The 19,741-nt window shown below is 43.6% G+C and overlaps 2 protein-coding genes across 3 annotated transcripts in view; both read right to left on the bottom strand.

Moving 5' to 3' along the window:
* Positions 1-623: 623 nt before the first annotated feature.
* Positions 624-12,666, bottom strand: LOC119479219 (putative protein MSS51 homolog, mitochondrial). Its single transcript, XM_037754574.1, has 7 exons — positions 12,481-12,666; positions 9,938-10,115; positions 9,646-9,795; positions 6,881-7,005; positions 5,994-6,557; positions 1,990-2,083; positions 624-1,572 (listed from the first exon to the last, which is right to left on the bottom strand). The coding sequence occupies exons 2-7, from the start codon at positions 10,093-10,095 to the stop codon at positions 1,365-1,367; spliced, it is 1,299 nt and encodes a 432-aa protein (XP_037610502.1). The 5' UTR covers positions 10,096-10,115; positions 12,481-12,666; the 3' UTR covers positions 624-1,364.
* Positions 12,667-13,219: 553 nt separating this feature from the next.
* capn15 (calpain 15) overlaps positions 13,220-19,741 on the bottom strand; it is a 44,450-nt gene continuing 37,928 nt past the window's right edge. The window contains exons 11-12 of one of the 2 annotated variants that reach the window (XM_037754572.1): positions 18,277-18,455; positions 13,220-16,358 (exon numbers count right to left, since the gene is read on the bottom strand). In XM_037754572.1, the coding sequence (XP_037610500.1) occupies positions 16,181-16,358; positions 18,277-18,455 (357 nt within the window). In that variant the 3' untranslated portion in view covers positions 13,220-16,180. The remainder of the gene's footprint in view (positions 16,359-18,276; positions 18,456-19,741) is intronic. The other variant, XM_037754573.1, reaches the window with a different exon arrangement.

The raw sequence follows: 19,741 nt of genomic DNA, 5'->3' as shown, positions 1-19,741 counted from the left end.
AGAGGTCAAGGGACCCCTTTGAAAATGGCCATGACAGTTTTTCCTACACCAAAATTTAGTGCAAGTTTGGAGCGTTATTGAGCCTCCTTCGCGACAAGCTACTATGACGTGGTTGCTACCGATGGTTTTCTAGTTTTGTATGATGCCAGTACCTTCACTCTAGCTTTAAAACTGAGCCCGCTACAACCTCCGAAAGATCAATTGCGTTAATGCGTTAAATAAATTAGCGGGGTTAAAATAAAATGTGTGTTAATGCGTTGTTATCGTGTTAACTTTGACAGCCCTAGTGTGAACACATTGATATCAGTGTCATGATTGAGCATTATTAGATATTTTTCACACATTAATCCAACAAGCAGCAGAGCAATTCCTTTACAGATAGCAGTTTCTACATATAAAGAGTATTCTAATGTGCCTTGACTACTGCTAAATTGTAGGAAAATCAATATGGATGTATATCAACAAGGAAAGAGGGCCCATAAACCATTATCTTGAAAGTGGGTAGGCATGAAGTGGCATTTTGAAAGCTGCAGCAGAGGCAGAATCCTGTGATATGTCCATGCCTCAAAATATATTGCAATCCCTTATAACAGGCCTGCAATAGGTGAAGCAAATAATGTTCATTTTTTTTTTTTTTTTTTGAGACTGTGTCAGACAATCAGGCAATCTTATCTCGTGGTAATTTCTAAGCCTGTGTCTCCTGCTGTTTTTTAGATTGCGTTGTATTGTACGGTGTTACTGTTATCAACCCTGAATAAAACTGAAAACAGCTGTCAAACAAATGCTGCTTGGCTTTTTGGCCTTTTTTTTATTGTAAAGAGACAGGGAAAAGGCCTATGGAGAATCTCCACACAGCACATAACAACTATTATATTGTCTGTACACACACTCACCATTCAGAGTCCAGCTACGAACAGAATCACAAAAATAAACCAAATTCATCTCTGTATAATTCAGTTAGGTGTAATTTTAGATCACGAGTTACATTAGTATGCATATGATCTGATTTCATGCAGCTATTGTGAGATTTGGGAATTTGTCCAGCCGCAGAACGAATTACGGGGAACCGTCAGATGACGTCTGAACTCATTTTGGTCTCATTACATATGCACACCCATGACCCTTTATATCACGCTACCATGCTACCCCGGGGCCCCAACAGAGCGCAAACCTTTGTACCCCGCTGCTGCCCTCGGGTGCCATCACACTACATAATGAGCTTTGAGTGATTTCTGTAATCTGTCTCATTAATTCATTATTTCAGTGTGTTAAGTGAAGCGAAGGTGCGTTTTTCTCACTTTCATGCCTCATATTCTGCGTCGTTTCTGTGAGAAATGTCTTTAAAAGGGGAGGACTTGAGGCTCTTAATTGTCTATCCCGGGCTCCTCTAAGTCTTCTTGAGGCCGCAGTCCCTGGAAACGGACGTAGTGAGAGTTGCAGTACACTTGGGTTTTGTTGGGGCAAGATTGGACCTGCTCTGGTTTCTGTGAGGTGAATGGATTGGCTCCGCTGTCCCTGATGCCCATCTCCAACTCCAATAGGATCTGGAGTGATGACTTGAGCTCCATCTCGCTGCGTGGAGACAAAGAGAATCAATTCATCAAGTGCGTTATATTGTCCATGAGAGACTGAGAAGAGATTAAACACCATCAATAACTTTGCTATATCATCAAGTTGGAGTCTACAGGGGGAGTTTGCAGAGAGCGCCCGCAGCAAAAGAAATAAATCTTTTCTTCAATTTGGCCTCTGTACAAACAGGAAGCTGGTATTTTGCCACCAGAGGGAAGGAGTGTGAAGTGTGGAAGGAGTGGTGTGATCTGGGCTATATAGCTTTGGATAGCAGATGGTACACAATGTGAACTTATTTACTATTGCTCATAGGGCAACGGATGTTATTATCTATACTATAAAATGTGAAGCACGTGTACGTTTCAGAGTTACCGTAATATATGGAAAGTCAATAAATACCTCAGAAATGTAGTGACTAACCTGTACATGGTGTAGAAGGTTGGGATGTCAAAATCTCTGAGTAGCAGAAGGGTGGGCAGCCAACCTTCAAGGTGACCCTGGTTAGCATGGAACCCTGCGTTAAAAACACACATGTGTAAGAGATGCATGATACGGCACTCAAATAGAAGATATTTTATTTAGATACAAAACAAAATCAAAAGTCAACCTGATTGTGCTGCGAAAACACCAACCAGACCACCAGTTCTCCCCTCGAGAAGTTGTGCAACCAGCGTGTTAAAGTGGAAACAGAAAGCTTTTCAACTGGGGATAGCTACCGGGAAAAACAAAAAGTGCTATCCTCTTCCTGTTTTGATAGTGCAATGGTTGATGGTGCCGTAAATCAAGCCTTCATTTTCCCGGGAGATCGTACCCGGTGGCAGAGAGAATTGCATAATGAAAGCCAGGCTTATAGAGAACCAATCTAAACGCTGATCGTGTCATTATTCTATAGCCATTACATTGTGTAATCAACATTTACTTCATAACGATAAGTTAAAGCAAAAAAGTTTTCTATTGCCACTTTAAAGCTACTACGAGGAACTTTGATTTTGTGTTGATTTTGGTTCCTGTGGATAAAAGTGGTAATCTTTATGACCACCAGAGTCCCTCTAGAAAACCTCTCATTTTACTGCAGGATGGTCTGAGGAAGTTGTGTTGCTCTGGCTCTATCTGTTTGGCCTGGAGAGGAGGTTGTATTGCTATGGCTCTATTTATTTGGCATGGAGAGGAGGTTGTGTTGCTCTGGCTCTATCTGTTTGGCCTGGAGAGGAGGTTGTGTTGCTATGGCTCTATTTATTTGGCATGGAGAGGAGGTCGTGTTGCTCTGGCTCTATCTGTTTGACGTGGAGAGAAGGTTGTGGTTCTCTGGCTCTATCTGTTTGGCGTGGAGAGACGGTTGTGGTTCTCTGGCTCTATCTAATTGGCGTGGAGAGGAGGTCGTGTTGCTCTGGCTCTATCTAATTGGCGTGGAGAGGAGGTGGTGTTGCTCTGGCTCTATCTGTTTGGCGTGGAGAGGAGGTTGTGTTGCTCTGGCGCTATCTGTTTGGCGTGGAGAGGAGGTTGTGTTGCTCTGGCTCTAACTGTTTGGCGTGGAGAGGAGGTTGTGGTTCTCTGGCTCTATCTAATTGGCGTGGAGAGGAGGTCGTGTTGCTCTGGCGCTATCTGTTTGGCGTGGAGAGGAGGTTGTGTTGCTCTGGCGCTATCTGTTTGGCATGGAGAGGAGGTTGAGTTGCCCTGGCTCTATCTATTTGGCGTGGAGAGGAGGTTGTGCTGCTCTGGCTCCTTCTGTTTTGTGTGGAGAGGAGGTTGTATTGCTCTGGCGCTATCTGTTTGGCGTGGAGAGGAGGTTGAGTTGCCCTGGCTCTATCTATTTGGCGTGGAGAGGAGGTTGTGCTGCTCTGGCTCCTTCTGTTTTGTGTGGAGAGGAGGTTGTGTTGCTCTGGCTCTATCTGTTTGGCATGGAGAGGAGGTCATGTTGCTCTGGCTCTATCTGTTTTGCGTGGAGAGGAGGTGGTGTTGCTCTGGCTCTATCTGTTTGGCGTGGAGAGGAGGTTGTGTTGCTCTGGCTCTATCTGCTTGGCGACACCGGGAAGCTGCTTGACATCCTCCTGGATCCACCTCCTCACATATGTTCACATCACATGTATTATTTTTCGCCATATGGATTGTCTATGTTGTATTTTCATTATGTTGTTACTCTGTACACATGATTGCATCTATTGCATATCTGTCAATCCTGTACAGATTGTAAAACTCCCCTGAGGCAAATTTGTGATTTTGGGCTATACAAAAAAAATTGACTTGATTTGACTTTGCAGAGTGGCAAAGTCTGGAAAAAAGTCTGCTCTTTTTCCCCAGCGAAGTGAGGATCGAACAGATTACGCTTGATCAGTCTCCAGCCAGCCTTGTCTTTTTCTCCTGTTAGCTAGAATATATCTCCTTCTGGATGTGCCACTGTCAGGGTTTTGCATTGAGCCTAATTATCAGTCGATATGACAAAGTTAATCTCACTCCAAACAAGCTGGCCTTGTTTAAAAACTTCAGAAAGCTTGTTCTAACTTAACCTTGCATCACACCAGCTGGAAATTTAGAGACGATGTGTAGTGCAGCAGCCTGGCTGTATTCATGCTGGGTTGGGTTTCATAATCCTTCAGCATATTAACTGACAGATGTCACTTTCCCCTGACTCCCCCTGACTCTGGTTTATATCAGTAGTATGTTGTTTTTTCTGAGCTGCAGGGTTGCGTGGTGAATAGCTCGCCCTTCAATCAGATGACTGAGGTTCAAGCCACCGTGGCAGCAAATACTGTAAATCCATCCGGCTTTAGTGTCCTTGAGCGAGCAGCAAACAGAGAATTTCCCTGCGCTGATCAATGAAGTCTCACATTATTAGTTTGTCCAAGAGAATGACGTAATCACAGATTAAATTTCAATCAGCATCTTGGAAAAACTATGCATGTTATGAATTTATTAAAGCGTCAGCTGTTCAGTACATTACTAATGTGGTTGTACCGGGTTATACAGTTAAGTGTGTTGGGTGGCCTCAGAGCATGCCACAGATGCAGAGAATTGTTAAGACCCGTGATACTTGGCAGGCACACAGATGGTATCATGTTATCCAGCGCCTGCCACACATCTTACCGGGGAACTGCAGAAAGAGAGGATTTTGATTTTAATAATGCATGCCACGATACGAACATCCCCGAGGTTACACTTCTCATCATGATAAAACATTTAACAGGGAGTAAGCGTTTAGGCCTCCAGGAGATAAGGTGACAAAGAGACGGTACAGTCTGACTGTTAATGACTCTGCAATAAGTTAATGGAAATAGACTTAATTTGTTTCCTGGTCTGAAAAGTTGTGAAGTGTGAAGATCCAGTTTATTTCGTGGATAACAAACAGCCATCAAGGAGGCGCCTCTTTGCAACTTTCTATCTTTGCATGGATGACATTACTTAGCCAGCATCTACCTGCTTTGCGAGAGCTGACAGTGACATCACCCTCCATCTCTTACTCTCTAATTCTCTACTGCTTTCTAGCAGCCGTTTCCTCTCTCATTCTCATTCTCTCTGTGACTTTCACACGCACCTTCCTTTTTTTTTTTTATTCCTTTTGTCGCGCTGCCTGCTCCCCTATCACTTAAACAGTGTCATAATGCGGTGCTCTGCCAGCTTTGCGGTATGAAACGCAGCCAGGCACTCAGGCAGTTTACTCCTCGCAGGATGACTAATTCCTGTATATTTAGCTCCAGTGGAGCCTGCGGTGATAACTGAAGCCAGGGGTCTTGGGTGAGGCTGGGTCGGAGGGCTTTACTGCTGCTTTGCAGGTTAAAGGGTCAGAGAGCAGATTCTGTGCGAGAGCTTAGGAGGTGTCAGGTTGTGTAGTGACACTTTAATGAGGTGGTTGCCTGTGAGAGTGGACGGCAGATGTCTGTTTGTTTATGAAGTGAAAAAAGTTACAGTGTGTTTAAGCAACAATATCCATAATTCAGAAAAGATTGTTTAAAATCAGTGATTTTGCACATGACTGGGGCTCGCCGTGTTCATCACAGTGAATCTGAGGAGGGGGCTTTCAAAAGGGCAGCTTACCGACATTACGCTGAGTCCAGCGATCAGAAGCCAAACTCTTTCCCAGCTGCTTCCATTAATCACCCAAATCCCCAATAAAAGCCTGCCGCTAATGAATGGGGCCACATCTAGTGAGTTACACTCTCTCCTGCTTGCTCTTTTCTCTGAAAGAGGTAATTGTCAAATGAGCATAAAGGGAGAGACGAGTCACCGGCTCTCCAAGACAGCTGACCACTTAAGCTGAGCGCTTTCTATTTATAGCCGGCCGCGATCATTATGTTCTTTACTGTTTGATTTAAAAGCATTTCGAGGTGGAAGTCTCCTTTCAACCAGACGTATCTCAAGATTTATTGGTTGCGCAATCACTTGTTGTTTGATCGTGTTTGGCAGGATGTTGGATGTAGGCCTTCACATACCAGGATGAAATCCAACCACCAAATCTGGCTTGGCTGCTTCCTCTTTTTCCACCACATCTTCCCAGAACTGGTGATAGAGGGCTTTATAGGCGCTGATGAAGACCTTCTGCCTGGGGCCAAACGCCCTGAGTGGAGGCCTCACGATGGGGCCGTCCACCACCTCTGGTCCCACCATGACTACCTCTATGCCCTGGTGTCCAGGGAACATGTTGCTCAGCTCGTCATAGTCTGTCAGTCTGGCTCCCATGGATTCATTGTGAGATGCCCCCGCTATGTGAATAGTGAGCGGTTTAGCGTACGGGTCGAGGCGGAAGCTTCGCACGGCCATCCCAACTGTGAGAACTCGAGAGAGGAACTCGCTCTGAATCCGCCATAAGGACTCTCGCAGGTCAGAGTCGTCCGGCCTCGGCCTGCTTGCGTTCTTCCAAAGGGTCGCCATGCTGGTGCCAGACGAGATGGCGTCCAGACGTGACGTGAGGTCCCCCTGCATGGGAAGCCAGTCGTCCCAGTTCCTCACCTCAGCGGCTGACTTGGACCACTTCTCCGTGGGGAACGGGAGGTCTCCTGTGTGGGTGGTAGAACATTTATGATGGATTTATGCGACATAAAACTGAGGACACAGATTCGTGTTGATTCTCGTCTTGTACGTTTACATGGTGTTTGAAAAGCAATCAGAGAGAATTCAAAGGCTGAGGAACTTTAATTAAAATTTCAAAAGCGCACCAGTATCACATTGTGACTTTCTGTCTCTCAGGCATTTAATTTCTGCAGCTCATCCTTAAAATATGCCATCTCATTAATGATGATGAATGATTTTTGTGTTTTGTGAACTCAAACAGCTATCAAGGCGTTTCAATTTCAACAGCGCCGCCTTTTAATTTTCTCACCAGTGAACATCAGCCACTCCACTAGTCTGTCGATGGCCACCAGGCGCAGTATCTTGCAGACCTTTTTGTGCTGAGGCCAGTCCTTTTTCTGACAGTCTTTGGTGCAGTAGTACACATTCAAGCACCTGTGAGAGAAAGATGGGGGGTAAAAAGAAACGCAGGGAAATTAAATGGAAAGAAACGACACGGGGCAGAGGATTGGAAAAAGATGAACAAAAAGCAGCACCTTAACTTTATATCCCCAAACTACAGATATTTAAAGTCCCTAGAGAATAAATTCTGATGACTTCAGTGATCCTCTGACCTTTCATCTATAGCGCCATCATCAGGTCAAAATTTCGGTTTGCCCTATACTTTGGTTCATGACCAAATACCTGGAACATTAATGATATTCCCATCAGCCTCAGCTGTTTGCGTTTAGTGCTAATTAGCAAGTGTTAGCATGCTAACATGCTAAACTTATAGATGTTGAACATGGTAAACATGGCATACCTGCTAAACATCAACCTGGTTGTCATTGTGAGTGGCGCATTTGAGCACGTAGTGAGATCAGAAAGAAGGCATTATTACAGGTGGATGCATTAGAGGCTGTGACAATCATGACTTATCACATTCACTACTTTCACCCCCTTTAATCAAATTGAATCGGGCTGTAACCCTCATGACCCACTGACAGTTTGGGAGTCCCGTAGAGAGTTTCTCTCAGAGGAAACTTATTGTTGTCTTGGACTACGGAAATTATTTTTCAACTCTAGTTTTGAACGAATAATCACTATGACATCATGTTGCTCGCCACAGCCTCAGGCTATTATAATAAAAAAGGAGCTCAGACGACATTTAAACCGGGACGATTTGGTAGTTGACTTTTGAAAACTGTTGACTGTTGAGTGTTTTACAGATATTTGTCGGGACTCGGGACACTTAGCTTGAAACCGGGACAATCACGGACAAACCGGGACGTCTGGTCACTGTATTTATGGGTGCATAACGTATAGGGTCCTATGCTATGCTGTTAAGCCCTAGCCCTATCGCTCGGAGAGAAAAAACGCCTAAAATAACATACCCAAAATTCATCAGGAATAGCTCCTCATAAGGCTTGTATGCAGGTAAGAATCTAAGGAATATGAATCTATTGTAAGTTAACTTAACTCTATTACCATTACAGAGAAAATGGAGATGCAATAAAGGAAAAAATAAGATTTTTATCGTCGCCTTGTATAAAATCTTAATTACAAAGGCAATTTCACCATTATAACAAATATGTCATGGATAATGATGTAACTGAATGTATTCTACTACGACTGGGACTGTTAATTGGATGAAAATGCACTAGTATACTCTGAATATGACACATTGATGAGACCTTTCCAAGGGTTTTATGTTCTCAACAATGCATGTTTCTCTAGGTCAAATGTTGAAATCCCCCACCTTGAAACCTACGCCTCGAAATTTGTAGTCAAGACAGTTTTCTCTTTTTTTTTAGACTCTGATATCTCCATGGTGGCTGAACGGATTTTTAATATTCAAACTGCATTTGAAACGTCCATCTCCCTTTGTTCGTTTGCAATTTGAACTGCAAAGATAGCACTTACTAATCTCTTACAATGTTAGTTTATATCAAGATAACAACATAGGACCCTGGGGACATAGGGATGAGCCTCTCTAGGGATAGAATATCTTGTTTGTATCCAGACATAAATAGCATCTTACATTCATCTAACCCGTGTTGGCCTTCTCATTCGGTTGCAAATTTGTGACACTGAAGATGAATTCTGTCCTGTTTTAGCTGACAGCTGGCAAAAACAGCCGCCGTAGGTAGAGGCTGGAATTTATTACTGATTATACGACCGCTTTGTGCGGATGTGGGCTTTTGTGTTGTCACACGGTTTAAGTGGCGGGGTAATGTGTTGGATTAGAGGTCTGACAGCCAGCGCCAGTTGGTGCTTTGGGAGACTATATTACTTTACCTTGCAATCATTTGCGGCCTTCGAGGCACACGCATTTACATAAAATCATTTATCAGCCTACGTGTTCTGCCATGGCACACTTTGGGCGTACTAATCCTCCAAAGGAGAAAACAAAACAAGGTGACGAACCACAGGTGCCCTTGAAAGGTGAAGTATAACACACTTCTGCAGAGATGCCTCAGCTTTAAGAGCAATAAATATGAATCCGAATGAGAGTGAAAGCGGTGAGGGAAAGTCACAAGCAGGCACCGTTGGACTATTGTTGGTAATTCTCAGATGTCAGAGGTCTTGAGGATTTTACTTGTCAGCAGTTTTTGTTGCTGCTGCTGGTAACATTTCTTGAGAGAGGCAGTGGCAGCTGAGAATTTCAAGGAACACACATGCAAGACAGTGTGTGTGTGAATCAGAGAGAGAGAGAGCGATAGAGGCACAGAGAAGCAGAAGAAAAATGAGGCACAGAAGCAATGAGGCAGCATACTGTTCTCTCAGTACACTCCTTGAAATACACTATGTGATGTTGTGACATTATGATCTGCTGTTGATGAAACACATTCAGAGGGATTAGCTATATTTGCCATTGGCCAATGTCCACCTTTGTAGAGCTGTCCACACCTTGGTGGACTATCATTCTGTCGCTGATTCAACGGAAAGTGGTAATGCTTCACACATGACAGCTATTGGAACGTCCCGGCCGACTGATGACAGAGCTGATCAGAGAACGGTGTAGGTTTCAGTGGCCTAAAATATTCTGATTGTTAAAAGTGATCAGAGTTAATCGGTGTTAATGCTAGCACTCACTTGACGCAGCGCTTCAGGGTCTGTCCCTCGGCGAGGTGCTCGGGGAGTTTGTTGCAGCTGGTGCAGAACTGAAAGGTCTCCTCCATCTTCTTGAACATCTCCTTGTAGTTGCGGAACGCGATCCCTTTAGCCTTTCCCTCAACGGTAGCCCTTATTAGAATCAGACACTTCATTTGCCAAGAACGACACATTTTCAAGAATTTGGTGGAATTTGAGACACTAACATGTAGAGGAAGTGCAACTTATCACAAACAGTATATGCCATTAATCTAAGTCTGGATGCAGTTTTTACCTGTATTCTCCGTAGTCATTCATGTTGAGCTTGTTGAGAATCACCTTAGAGAGTCCAGGAACATTGGACTCCAGAGAGTAAAAGCCAGATAGGACAGAAAAGACGCTGTCGGTCCTCGGGGCGTCAGGCTGTGTGAGCGCTGGGATCTGGGACGCCATGTTGTGGCCTTCAGTTTCCACTAGGAGAGGAATAAAGCATTAAATAAATAACACTTCATGTTATATTGTACTGTATTGAACATCTATTGCTTAAAGAGGAGCTATTATGCTCATTTTCAGGTGCAAACTTGTATTTTGGGTTTCTACTAGAACATGTTTACATGCTTTAAAGGTCAAAAAGCTTTAATTTTCTCATACCCTCTGTCTGAAGCGCTCTGGTATTATACAAATGTGTTACTTGGTGACATCACCATGTTACGGGAGAAAAGGCGGGACTTCAAGCGAGGCGTTTAGGTAGTTTAGGAGCAGTGTTTCTGTGGCGGAGAGTAACTCCCTTTGGTGTGGACTTTGGGCTTTGTAACTTTGCAGACCTTTTACATGCACAAACAACTATATAACACACTAAAGGAAAGGGGAAAGGCACAAAAGCATAATAGGTCCTCTATAATGTTTGGTGCATTTTAAAGGGTGGAGAGACATTTAAAGAGTAAGGTGTACTCCAGGACACTGTGACATCATTGATGCTGTATGTAGTCAGAAGTTTAAAGGAACAGTGTGTAACATTTTGGGGGATTTATCGACAGAAATGGAATATAATATTCATAACTATGTTTCAATTAGTGTGTAATCAAGTGAAAATAAGAATTGTTGTGTTTTTGTTAGCTTAGAATGAGTCCTTCTTATCTACATAGGGAGTGGGTCCTCTTCACAGAGTCCGTCCATGTTGCTCCGCCATGTTTCTACAGTAGCCCAGAACGGACAAACCAAACTGAAACAAACCAAGAGAGAGAGCCTTTCGCGTTTTTATGTTACCAGAAGGACACCCTAGTTCTTCGACATGCTTGTGAAACTGTTGTAACGTGAGCCGCAGAGTGCAAAACCGTGGTACAGCCAACAGCCGTCTGACTTCTGTTGCTCTTAAAGTAGTGTTATTATGGTAAAGATGGCTTTGCATTTGGCAGCTCACGTTACCGCAGTCTTGGAAAGGGAGGAGTGAGCGGAGGGGTACTCAGTTGGTTGCAATCTGCAACCACACAACTGTCCCTTTAAAAAAACAAAAGTTGGCTCAACCTTTGCAGGACCACAACTCAACATCCTCTTCCTGGCCAAATCAAACATAACATGCTATGCGTTGTGGTGTCTGATAAGCCTTTAAACTCACGGATCTGTCACTTAAACTGGAGCTGGATTGTATTTCTCACAGCTACCTGAAACAACAGCGACGCACCCTGACATCCAAGTACCACGCTGCACTGACACAACAACGATTTTCACTGCTATTAGAAGACTCCAGACAGGGTTTGAAATGCTCCTCTTGATAATGCATCACTGCTGCCAGGACGCACAAAAGCTATTTCAGAACCGATGATAACATTTTTAAAAAAAGGCACACAAAGCAAACTGCTGCAGATTTTCCAAGTAAGACTACTTCAAGGATATACGAGCCTTTCACCAAGCAGCAAACAGGCTATACATAAACCGAGATGGTATAGATTCCTATTCTCAAGGCTGACATAGGTGTCTAATCTCAACATAGTGTGAAGTACACACACTATAGACTGAAGACCTGTGTGCTTTAAAATACAACCTCTCTCATTCACATACACTCGGGCTTGACGGCCCTGATGACAGAAGCTCTCATGACAAGAGGATTCTCAGTCTGACGGAGGCTGCGTCAGGCATGTTCCTCAAGCTGCGCCATCGCGCCAGTGACCCTTGACAAAAAAATCCTGTGGTTGCCACAACCCCTGTCGTCCTCTACTTGCATGTCACATGCGTCATTTTTCCTGGCCTGACAAGTGTGAAAAATAAGAGGGGGGAGAAATGTGATCGTCTGGTGGTAGCTCACGTAGCTCCTTAAATCTTTCTTTAGATTTTACGAACATCCAAGACTTTAAAATCATCTGCAAGTACATAATATTGATTCATTATTTAGTATTTAATCTAATTTCTGTTTGTTTTTTAGAGAAAGTGTCAGTATTGTATCCTGTTTATTGTGATTAAACATATACAGCAGTGCTTAACCTGGCTTCTCTGAACAGTACATGCTTTATTTTATCACACTAATGCAGTTTTGACATGAGAACAACTTTCCCTCTACTTTGAGGAACTCTGTATCTTTTCAATTCCACACCAAGTGTTGCTGGGGAATGATTCAGCCTTATCATGTCTGCAGACAAAATTGAAAGGCCTATATCTAATTAGCTCCTTCGTATCTACAGAGCGGGGTTGGAAAATGAACAGATTTCCCATGAGAGGGCAGATTTTTTTTTTTTTCTCTTCTCACATATGACGTTTTTAGCATGCAAAGTTTATCTGGCTACAGCATTATCACATTTTCCACCTGCCTTGGGTGGATGACTGAAGACATGGACAGATACTTACCTTTGGTTCCAGATGAGCCGAGTGCCTTCTAAGTTATTCCTTCTTTTTTCTTGCTGGAAGAAAGTGATTGACAACTCCTTATGCTGGATGTCAGCACCTCGTGGAACCTTTACTGTGTCTCTGCTGGGGTCAGTAATAAACTTAGTATCACAGAGGCAAAGTTGGGGAAGTAGACGAGGGTGGGGTGTGCTCCTGGCATCTGAGGATGGGAGGGGGGGAGAGGGGAGTTGTTTATGTCCTGGTGGGGGTTTGCCTTGGAGGAAGTTGGGGGGGGGGGGAATAGAGAAGAGAGGAGTGGAAAGCAGGACATTTTTAGAAAAAGAAGGGTGGGGTGGAGGAGGATTGGGAGAAGAGGTGGAGAGGACACATAAACACAAGATACCAGAGAGATATATATCCGCCAAAAACATTTTGTCTGCTGGGAAGAGTTCAGAGATGAGAAGATGCACATCACAGGGCAAAGCAAAGAGGAACCAATGATAACAAACACATCAGAAAGTGGATTTCTAGAATCAATAATAGCGCAGTAAACAAGTCGACATGTAAGCGAAAAACATTTTGGATATGTAAATACATTATCCTTTCATCAGTGTGCTTTTCCACTTAAATATTTGCAGCTTGAAAGCTTTGACTTCCTTATTATTCATCAAAAACAAAAAGCTTTAACAGAAAACAAATCAAATCTCATTTCTGCTTTGACCTCTGTCAGGGTTGTTCGTAATAATGACAAATGTTAATGTTAATTTAAAAAAATTTATTTGGTCCATCGGAACCTGAGATTGGAAATTAAACATACATATGTTTGTACACATATACTCATTTTCCCCTCCCAGAAAAGATCAATAAAATATATATCACATTCATCAGAGTTCCATTTTTTTCAGCATTAGTTTTCATTATTTTCATTTCTACTATCATACTTTCATTTTTTTTTTTTTTACAAGTTTAAAAGGGTCGTTGTTGATTTTTTTTTTTCTATCTTATGTGTGGCTTAAGTTTTGCCGTCTGTACAATTTACAAGGAGGGAACCAGACAACGGAGAGGAGGAGGGAGAAAAAGGCGTTGTTGTGTTGGCCGGTCTGTGAACGAACCAGCTTTTCTCTTCGGCAGCAGGGGGCGCCCCCGACGCACAGAAGAGTCGCCTCCACAACTTCACAGAAGAGGTTTCACAGGACACCAGCGAGAGCCAACATGAACAATTATGACAAAAAAAAACATAGTATAAAACAAAAAAAATCTCATGTAAATGTAAAGTGATCCAGCGGTGACACTGAATTCTGAGGTGCGTCGTCATTGCAGGTGTTTCAGTGCAGGTTTCATGTCTTTGTGGAGCTAATCCCTCTAAAGCCGTAACATCATCACATTCCTTTATCTGTCATACATCAGTCCAGTATTCAGCATTTGACTACAGGCCTAAAAAAAAAAATCACTTATACAAATAAATTAAAGTTCACACTCACACACAGGGCAGACAGACATCTGAAAGTGGTCATTATGTTTCTTTGGAAAACATATTTACAGCTACTTTAACTAACTGGTAGTCTTCTTACGAGCTGTCCTGAAGATGACATGACGTACAGCCTATCAGTCGCGGTTGTGCAGAATACGTAAGCAAACGGGACACAGTGCTTTCATCGACGCTACCGACAAAACGCTCATGAGAAGTTGCATGTTCCAGCACTTTATCAAGTCCTGAACTGAATCATCTCATGAGGGAACTTTAATATTTATACTTAAAATGATCTTGACATAAAAAAATAGCTTTTGTTTTTCCTCCAGCGATTATCAGCGTTCAAGTTTTTTCCCCCCATTTCACTCCACAATACATCGACTTGAAAAAATGTCTCCCACATCCTGTTACTATAGTACCGCGTTAGTCTTTCCCCCAACCTCTCTCTGATAAAACATCTATGTTGCCATGGTGAAGACTGAAAGATCCTTAGTGGAGCAGGAGTAATGGCTTTGACACTGGAGAAATTGGAACGAACAAGCGGGCGGGGGCCCCCGACGTTAAAACAGCTGTAGGCAACCCATCCTTTGAAAACGACGCAGACGAAACAACGAGGGGGGAAACTAAACTATTTTCTGTGTCACAACATGTCTCAGGGGGGTCCCTTCTCTCTCTTGTTATGTGTGCACGCAACTCTGACAAAATGGAAATTTGTTATCACACGAGGAACTCTGTGCCTGTCGCTAATGTGCGGTCGGTGTATTCTTGAGGGAGGGCGGCCCAGATGCTCGCGCCGCACCCAAGCAAACAAAAAATGGTCCCTGACCTCCCAAAGTAAACTCGGCAGCTCGTCGTAAGAGCTCCCCCGGCGGCAAACTGGCTGTTCAAACAGCAACTAGCTCCTCTTGTACTCCCCTAAGTACACCAACGTGTCAATCAAAACACTGGCAAAGAGTGAGAAACTGACCTTCAGTACCGAGAAAGATCAGATGCAACTTTTTGGGAGGTGTCACAATCCAAGAGTGCAAGAAGCAGCTCCGTTATAGAGAGAAGGGGAGCTGGTGCTCCCAAAGTGTGGATTTATTTGTGGAGATATAAACTGACTGCTGAACTGGATGAGAAAGAGCCCAGCGTGCCCCGAGGGGTAAACTACAAAGCTGGTCATGTAATGACTCGCCTCCAGCGTTTAGACCCCGAAACTGAGGCTGAGTGAAAATGAATTAAAGTAAGCGAGAAGAAGGGGGGGAAAAAAAGGATTGTTGTTTCTCTGTAGGGAAAAAAGTATGTTAGTCTATCAAAACACAAGAGTGGGAATACTATTATGTGTCAAGATAAAAACCTCTCGACACCACAGCTTGGCTAGTGAGCTATCTGGGCGCCGTACACCTGCCGCAACATCAGCTTTGACTCCAGCTTCTTCTACAAATCACGGGGTTTGGTCCTGAGCTAGAGAGAGCGCTATAGACAGCACTGCGGTGATGAGGTGATGACGGAGAGCGGGGACAGACTGTATGAATGATGGCTTTTTCTACGACCTCAAAAAACACAAATATGGACAAGACGGCAACAAGGGGCCGCTTATAAAACAAGTAAGACCGACGTGTCTCGAATAAAAAAACATGTATGACTATGAGTGGAACTGGAATATGGGTTTGGCTCATTAAGTACCGTGCTGATGAGAGCTGGGCGAGATAAACTCCCCCTGAAGTCTCCCGTCCTTGTGGACGACATAGGAGGGGGGTAAGTGTCTGACCGCTGCGGGTGATTGGCTCATAGTTTGTGGGCCGGAAAATGGCTCAGTAGTTTACGGCACTCCGCCCTGACTTCTGTGAAGAAAGCAGGGTCGTCTCCAAGCGTACTCAGGGGATGACATCCGTTCCACGTACAGCGCTCGTACCAAAAAAAACGTCCAGAATTTCAAGTAGTCTGAACTGGATCCCGTTGAAAAATTGTTATGTGAGTAAGTCCAGGTCACTCCATGTGGCCCGCTTCCCTCATTTCATCCTGACATGGCACATCCTCTTGGCAAGGGAGAGAGCGCGGATGAAAGTGGAGCATCAGGAGGACAGCACATAAACGCTGCCCATTTATGCTTTACATTCAGGTGTGTGTTCATCCAAAAAATACCCCACCTTCTTCCATGTTTCAGGGCTGCACACACCGCTCGCCCTCCATCGCCTGGTTTTTCCAGTGGTCTGACAGTTCATTGGATAATAGTCTTGTGTGTATGTGCGAGACGGTGGGCGGTGGTCATAGCGGCCTGGGCCGGTGCAGGCCGTCAATGTCCGGGGTGAGCTGCGGGCTGTGGGTGGCCTTGGTGGGCGTCCAGTCTCCCAGGGAGGCCTGGGCTGCCTTGCGGTGAGCCAGGCGGTGGGTGATGGAGAAGCCGGCGTTTCCTTCCAGCTGTGAAAGCACCACCAGCACCTGCCTGCAGGGGGAGACAGAGAGCGTTGGGGGGGATTAAAAGAAACCGAGCAGCTCCAGTTCAAGGCCTTTTCTAGCTTTAGTTATAAGGCAGATAAAGCACACGGTGACCATTCTGAATACAAATAAGGTAGTTTTCTGTTGTGCAGTGTGTATGGTGGAGAAGTGAAGTAACGGACTGTATGAAAATTACTGGGGTGCGCAGAAGGGGGGGCGAATCCTGTATTTAATTTCATAAAGAAGCAAGACACCCCTCCTTTAATATCTCAAATTATTATGAGTGTTATATGTTGAATACTCGATTCTGATTGGTTAATTACGGCATTTTACGGTCTGTTATTTCTTTATAGCAGACCGTTGCTATGTATAACAGACCGTTGCTATGGATGCAGTTCTGATCTCAGAGTCTGGAGGACCATTTTTGTGTCAAATTGTTGATTTCTTAAGTAAGTAGCTGTGTAATAAACGGGATAATGTACAGAGAGCGGGTCATTCGGGTCCATCACCCTGTCGGGGTATATTTAACAATAATGACCGGCTCGCTCTACATTATCCCTTACATAATATATATTTGTGGCAAACATTACGAAATGGTGAAAATACAGCAACTCTCTAATTCCGAATAAAAAGCTGCTGAATAAACGGTTATTATAGTTAAAACTAAAGAGTGAAGCAGGAACAGGCGACACGTCTGTGGCTGCTGATGGACCTGAGCCCACCAATATTTTTACCCCACTCTGCATTACAATCAATAAAAATAAATATGAATTAGTTTAGATCTTTTTGATAGAACCGTTTTTTTTTTTTGTTTTTACAATAAATCGCACAATGGAAGACTGAAATAAACTAGAAATCCAGGATGAGAAAAAAATAAAAAAGACCCTTCCCTGCTCTCTCCAAAAAGTCAGACTTCCCTCCTTCAAACAAAAATACATTTCTCTGGCTAACAATTATTGTACAGTCCCAAAGTATGGTGCTGATCTTGGAACTGTTTATTAGCTAGTCAGCGAAATTATGATTGGAGGAAGACAAGTTGCTTAGTCAGCACTCTGGAGTAGCTTGTTTTTCTGATTCAGTCTATTTTGAGAACAAGATGAGGTAACATGGTGACAGGAAATGAGAAAAATAAAAAAAAGTGCTTCCTTTGACTGTGTTATTCACACTTCAACAGTCTAAAGGATATCTGAGTGCACCCCAGTGAGAATCCTGACTATGATTACCGAGCTGCTAAATGCTTTTACCTGTGAACTGATTGTATAATAGCATCAGAAAATAAAACTGTGATATTGCAGTACAGTGTTATTATCAAGTGAACTGACATAATGTTCTTGTTAGAGGAGAGAAAGGGACATTAAAAGACATGGTCCTCATGCATGGGGACTTTTTACAGTTTCCCATTCTGTGTGGGACATAACTTCAAGGTGATAAGGTTGTAAATTTACATTAATGTGCGCTGTAATGTGTCTGTGCGACTGAAACATTCATACAGAAGATGTCCAAAGAACCTAAATTTCAGATAAACCTAATGGTGTGTGAACGACTCCGCTGTGCTGCATTTCACAGGTGTGTGTGAGCGTACAATATTTTTCAGCTCTTTAAATCGTTGGCTTTAACGGGCAGAGAGAACAATGGGGACCAACTGAAAACAAAGGCATCTCTAACTGTGCTGAGACCAGCCTAAAGTAGATTATTAAGAAATACGGAGCGCTAATCCTCTGGGATCGCTGCCGTTTATAGAAGTGTGTACAGATATAATCGTCTAAACGGGGGGATGTTTGCTGCTGCACCTGTACCAAATGTTCCCAAAGCATTTAATCTCTTCACTTGCAAAATCTATTCAGGTTCTTCCAAGGTGAAAATATAGCTTGACAAAAAAAAAAAAAAAAAAGACTTTCAGAATAAAGATGTGTGTGTGTGCGTACCTGTGCAAAGGCGGCACGCTGTCGATGGTCTTGAGGCTGCCGCGCGTGGACACCACATTGAAGCTGTCAGTGCAGTCACAGGACACGTGGAGGTAGTATTTGGGGTGGCGGTTCTCCACCACCACGATGAGCCCCGCCCAGCCGTGGGTCAGGTAGTAGCACGTCATGCCCTCGCGGCCCTGAGAGCAAAAGCACACATGGAAACACATGGAAATGTGAGCAGGAAATACGTTTTTTCCCCCCCAATAAAACATATTTTGTAACAGCAGTGCATTCTGGTTTGTTGAGGCAGCAGAGAGACTGTTAGATGTCTGCTTGTGTGACTCTTAAAGGGTTAAAAGTGCTTGTTTTTTCCACTGACAGGCTCATATTGTTATTATAAGTGTCTGACAACATTATGGAAAGGGCCCTACAGAGAAATAAAACATCTTCTTTACCTTTTGCTTGATCCGGTCTGTTTGTTATTGTGTCCAAGTACCGCTTCAAGGAGAAGTCTCGTTGTGAAATCTGAATATTCGTATACTCAGATAAATACGGGCGGCCATCAAATTCAAAGATCTCATACGCACCGTCGAAATCATCTAAATATATCAGCCATGACATTGAAAATATTTTAGATAACACTAAGCAACGCTTTCTGTACTCCAACACAACAAACTCTGCCCAGTTGGTGCTCGTGTTTCCACCATGGATGTATTCCACCGTTGTCTTCCAGCAACACGTCGCCTCGCCAGATTTCGGAACGAGACTTCTCCTTGAGCGAGACTCTTTCCATAATGTCAGACACTTATGATAACAATCAGAGCCCGTCATGGCAAAAACAAGCACTTTTAGTGGACGTAAATGACGGTGCCAGCTTGCCCCAATAGCACCATATTGCTGCTCGTGAGCTCTCAGCGCTCTCCCTCAATATTGGACCAATTTCAGAAATTGTTGTCACTATTACAGTAATCAGTTAGACACAAACACATGGTTGAAAAATACCAAAGTTACCCTTTAAGTGTCAAAAACAGAGAAGTCCTTGGTCTTTTGGAGGACCGATGGCTGAAAAACAATCTGCTGTCTAACTATTATGTAGCTGCATTGGAAAGGTTCTTCAATACGGTGTTAAAATGTTTTTAAGACTGCATTCACAATAGAAACTCTCCCTGGAGGCGAAATGACTTTCATCTCTCATGCAGTGGCTGCTGATCTCTCTTTTGGGGCCTGTAATTGCAGCAAAGTGAACACAAGTGCAGCTAAACTGCTTCAGCTGCCGTCATTTAGCTGCTGTCCAATGGACCAGTAACGGCATCCCAGTAATCCCACAGCACCCGATGTCTGTCAGCAACACACGTGAATGTGCTCATAATCCAAATCTCTTGTTTCCTGACAGCTCAGATTACTTATTAAAAATATCCCCACCCCAAATAAATCTGTTTTTTAACCGTATTGTTAAAACACTAGCGTCAGTGTAGTGGCTGTC

Source organism: Sebastes umbrosus, chromosome 20, assembly GCF_015220745.1.
Source record: "Sebastes umbrosus isolate fSebUmb1 chromosome 20, fSebUmb1.pri, whole genome shotgun sequence".
Taxonomy (NCBI): domain Eukaryota; kingdom Metazoa; phylum Chordata; class Actinopteri; order Perciformes; family Sebastidae; genus Sebastes; species Sebastes umbrosus.
The sequence above is the reverse complement of the archived record's forward strand: the minus strand, read 5'-3'. Positions and strand labels throughout refer to the sequence as shown.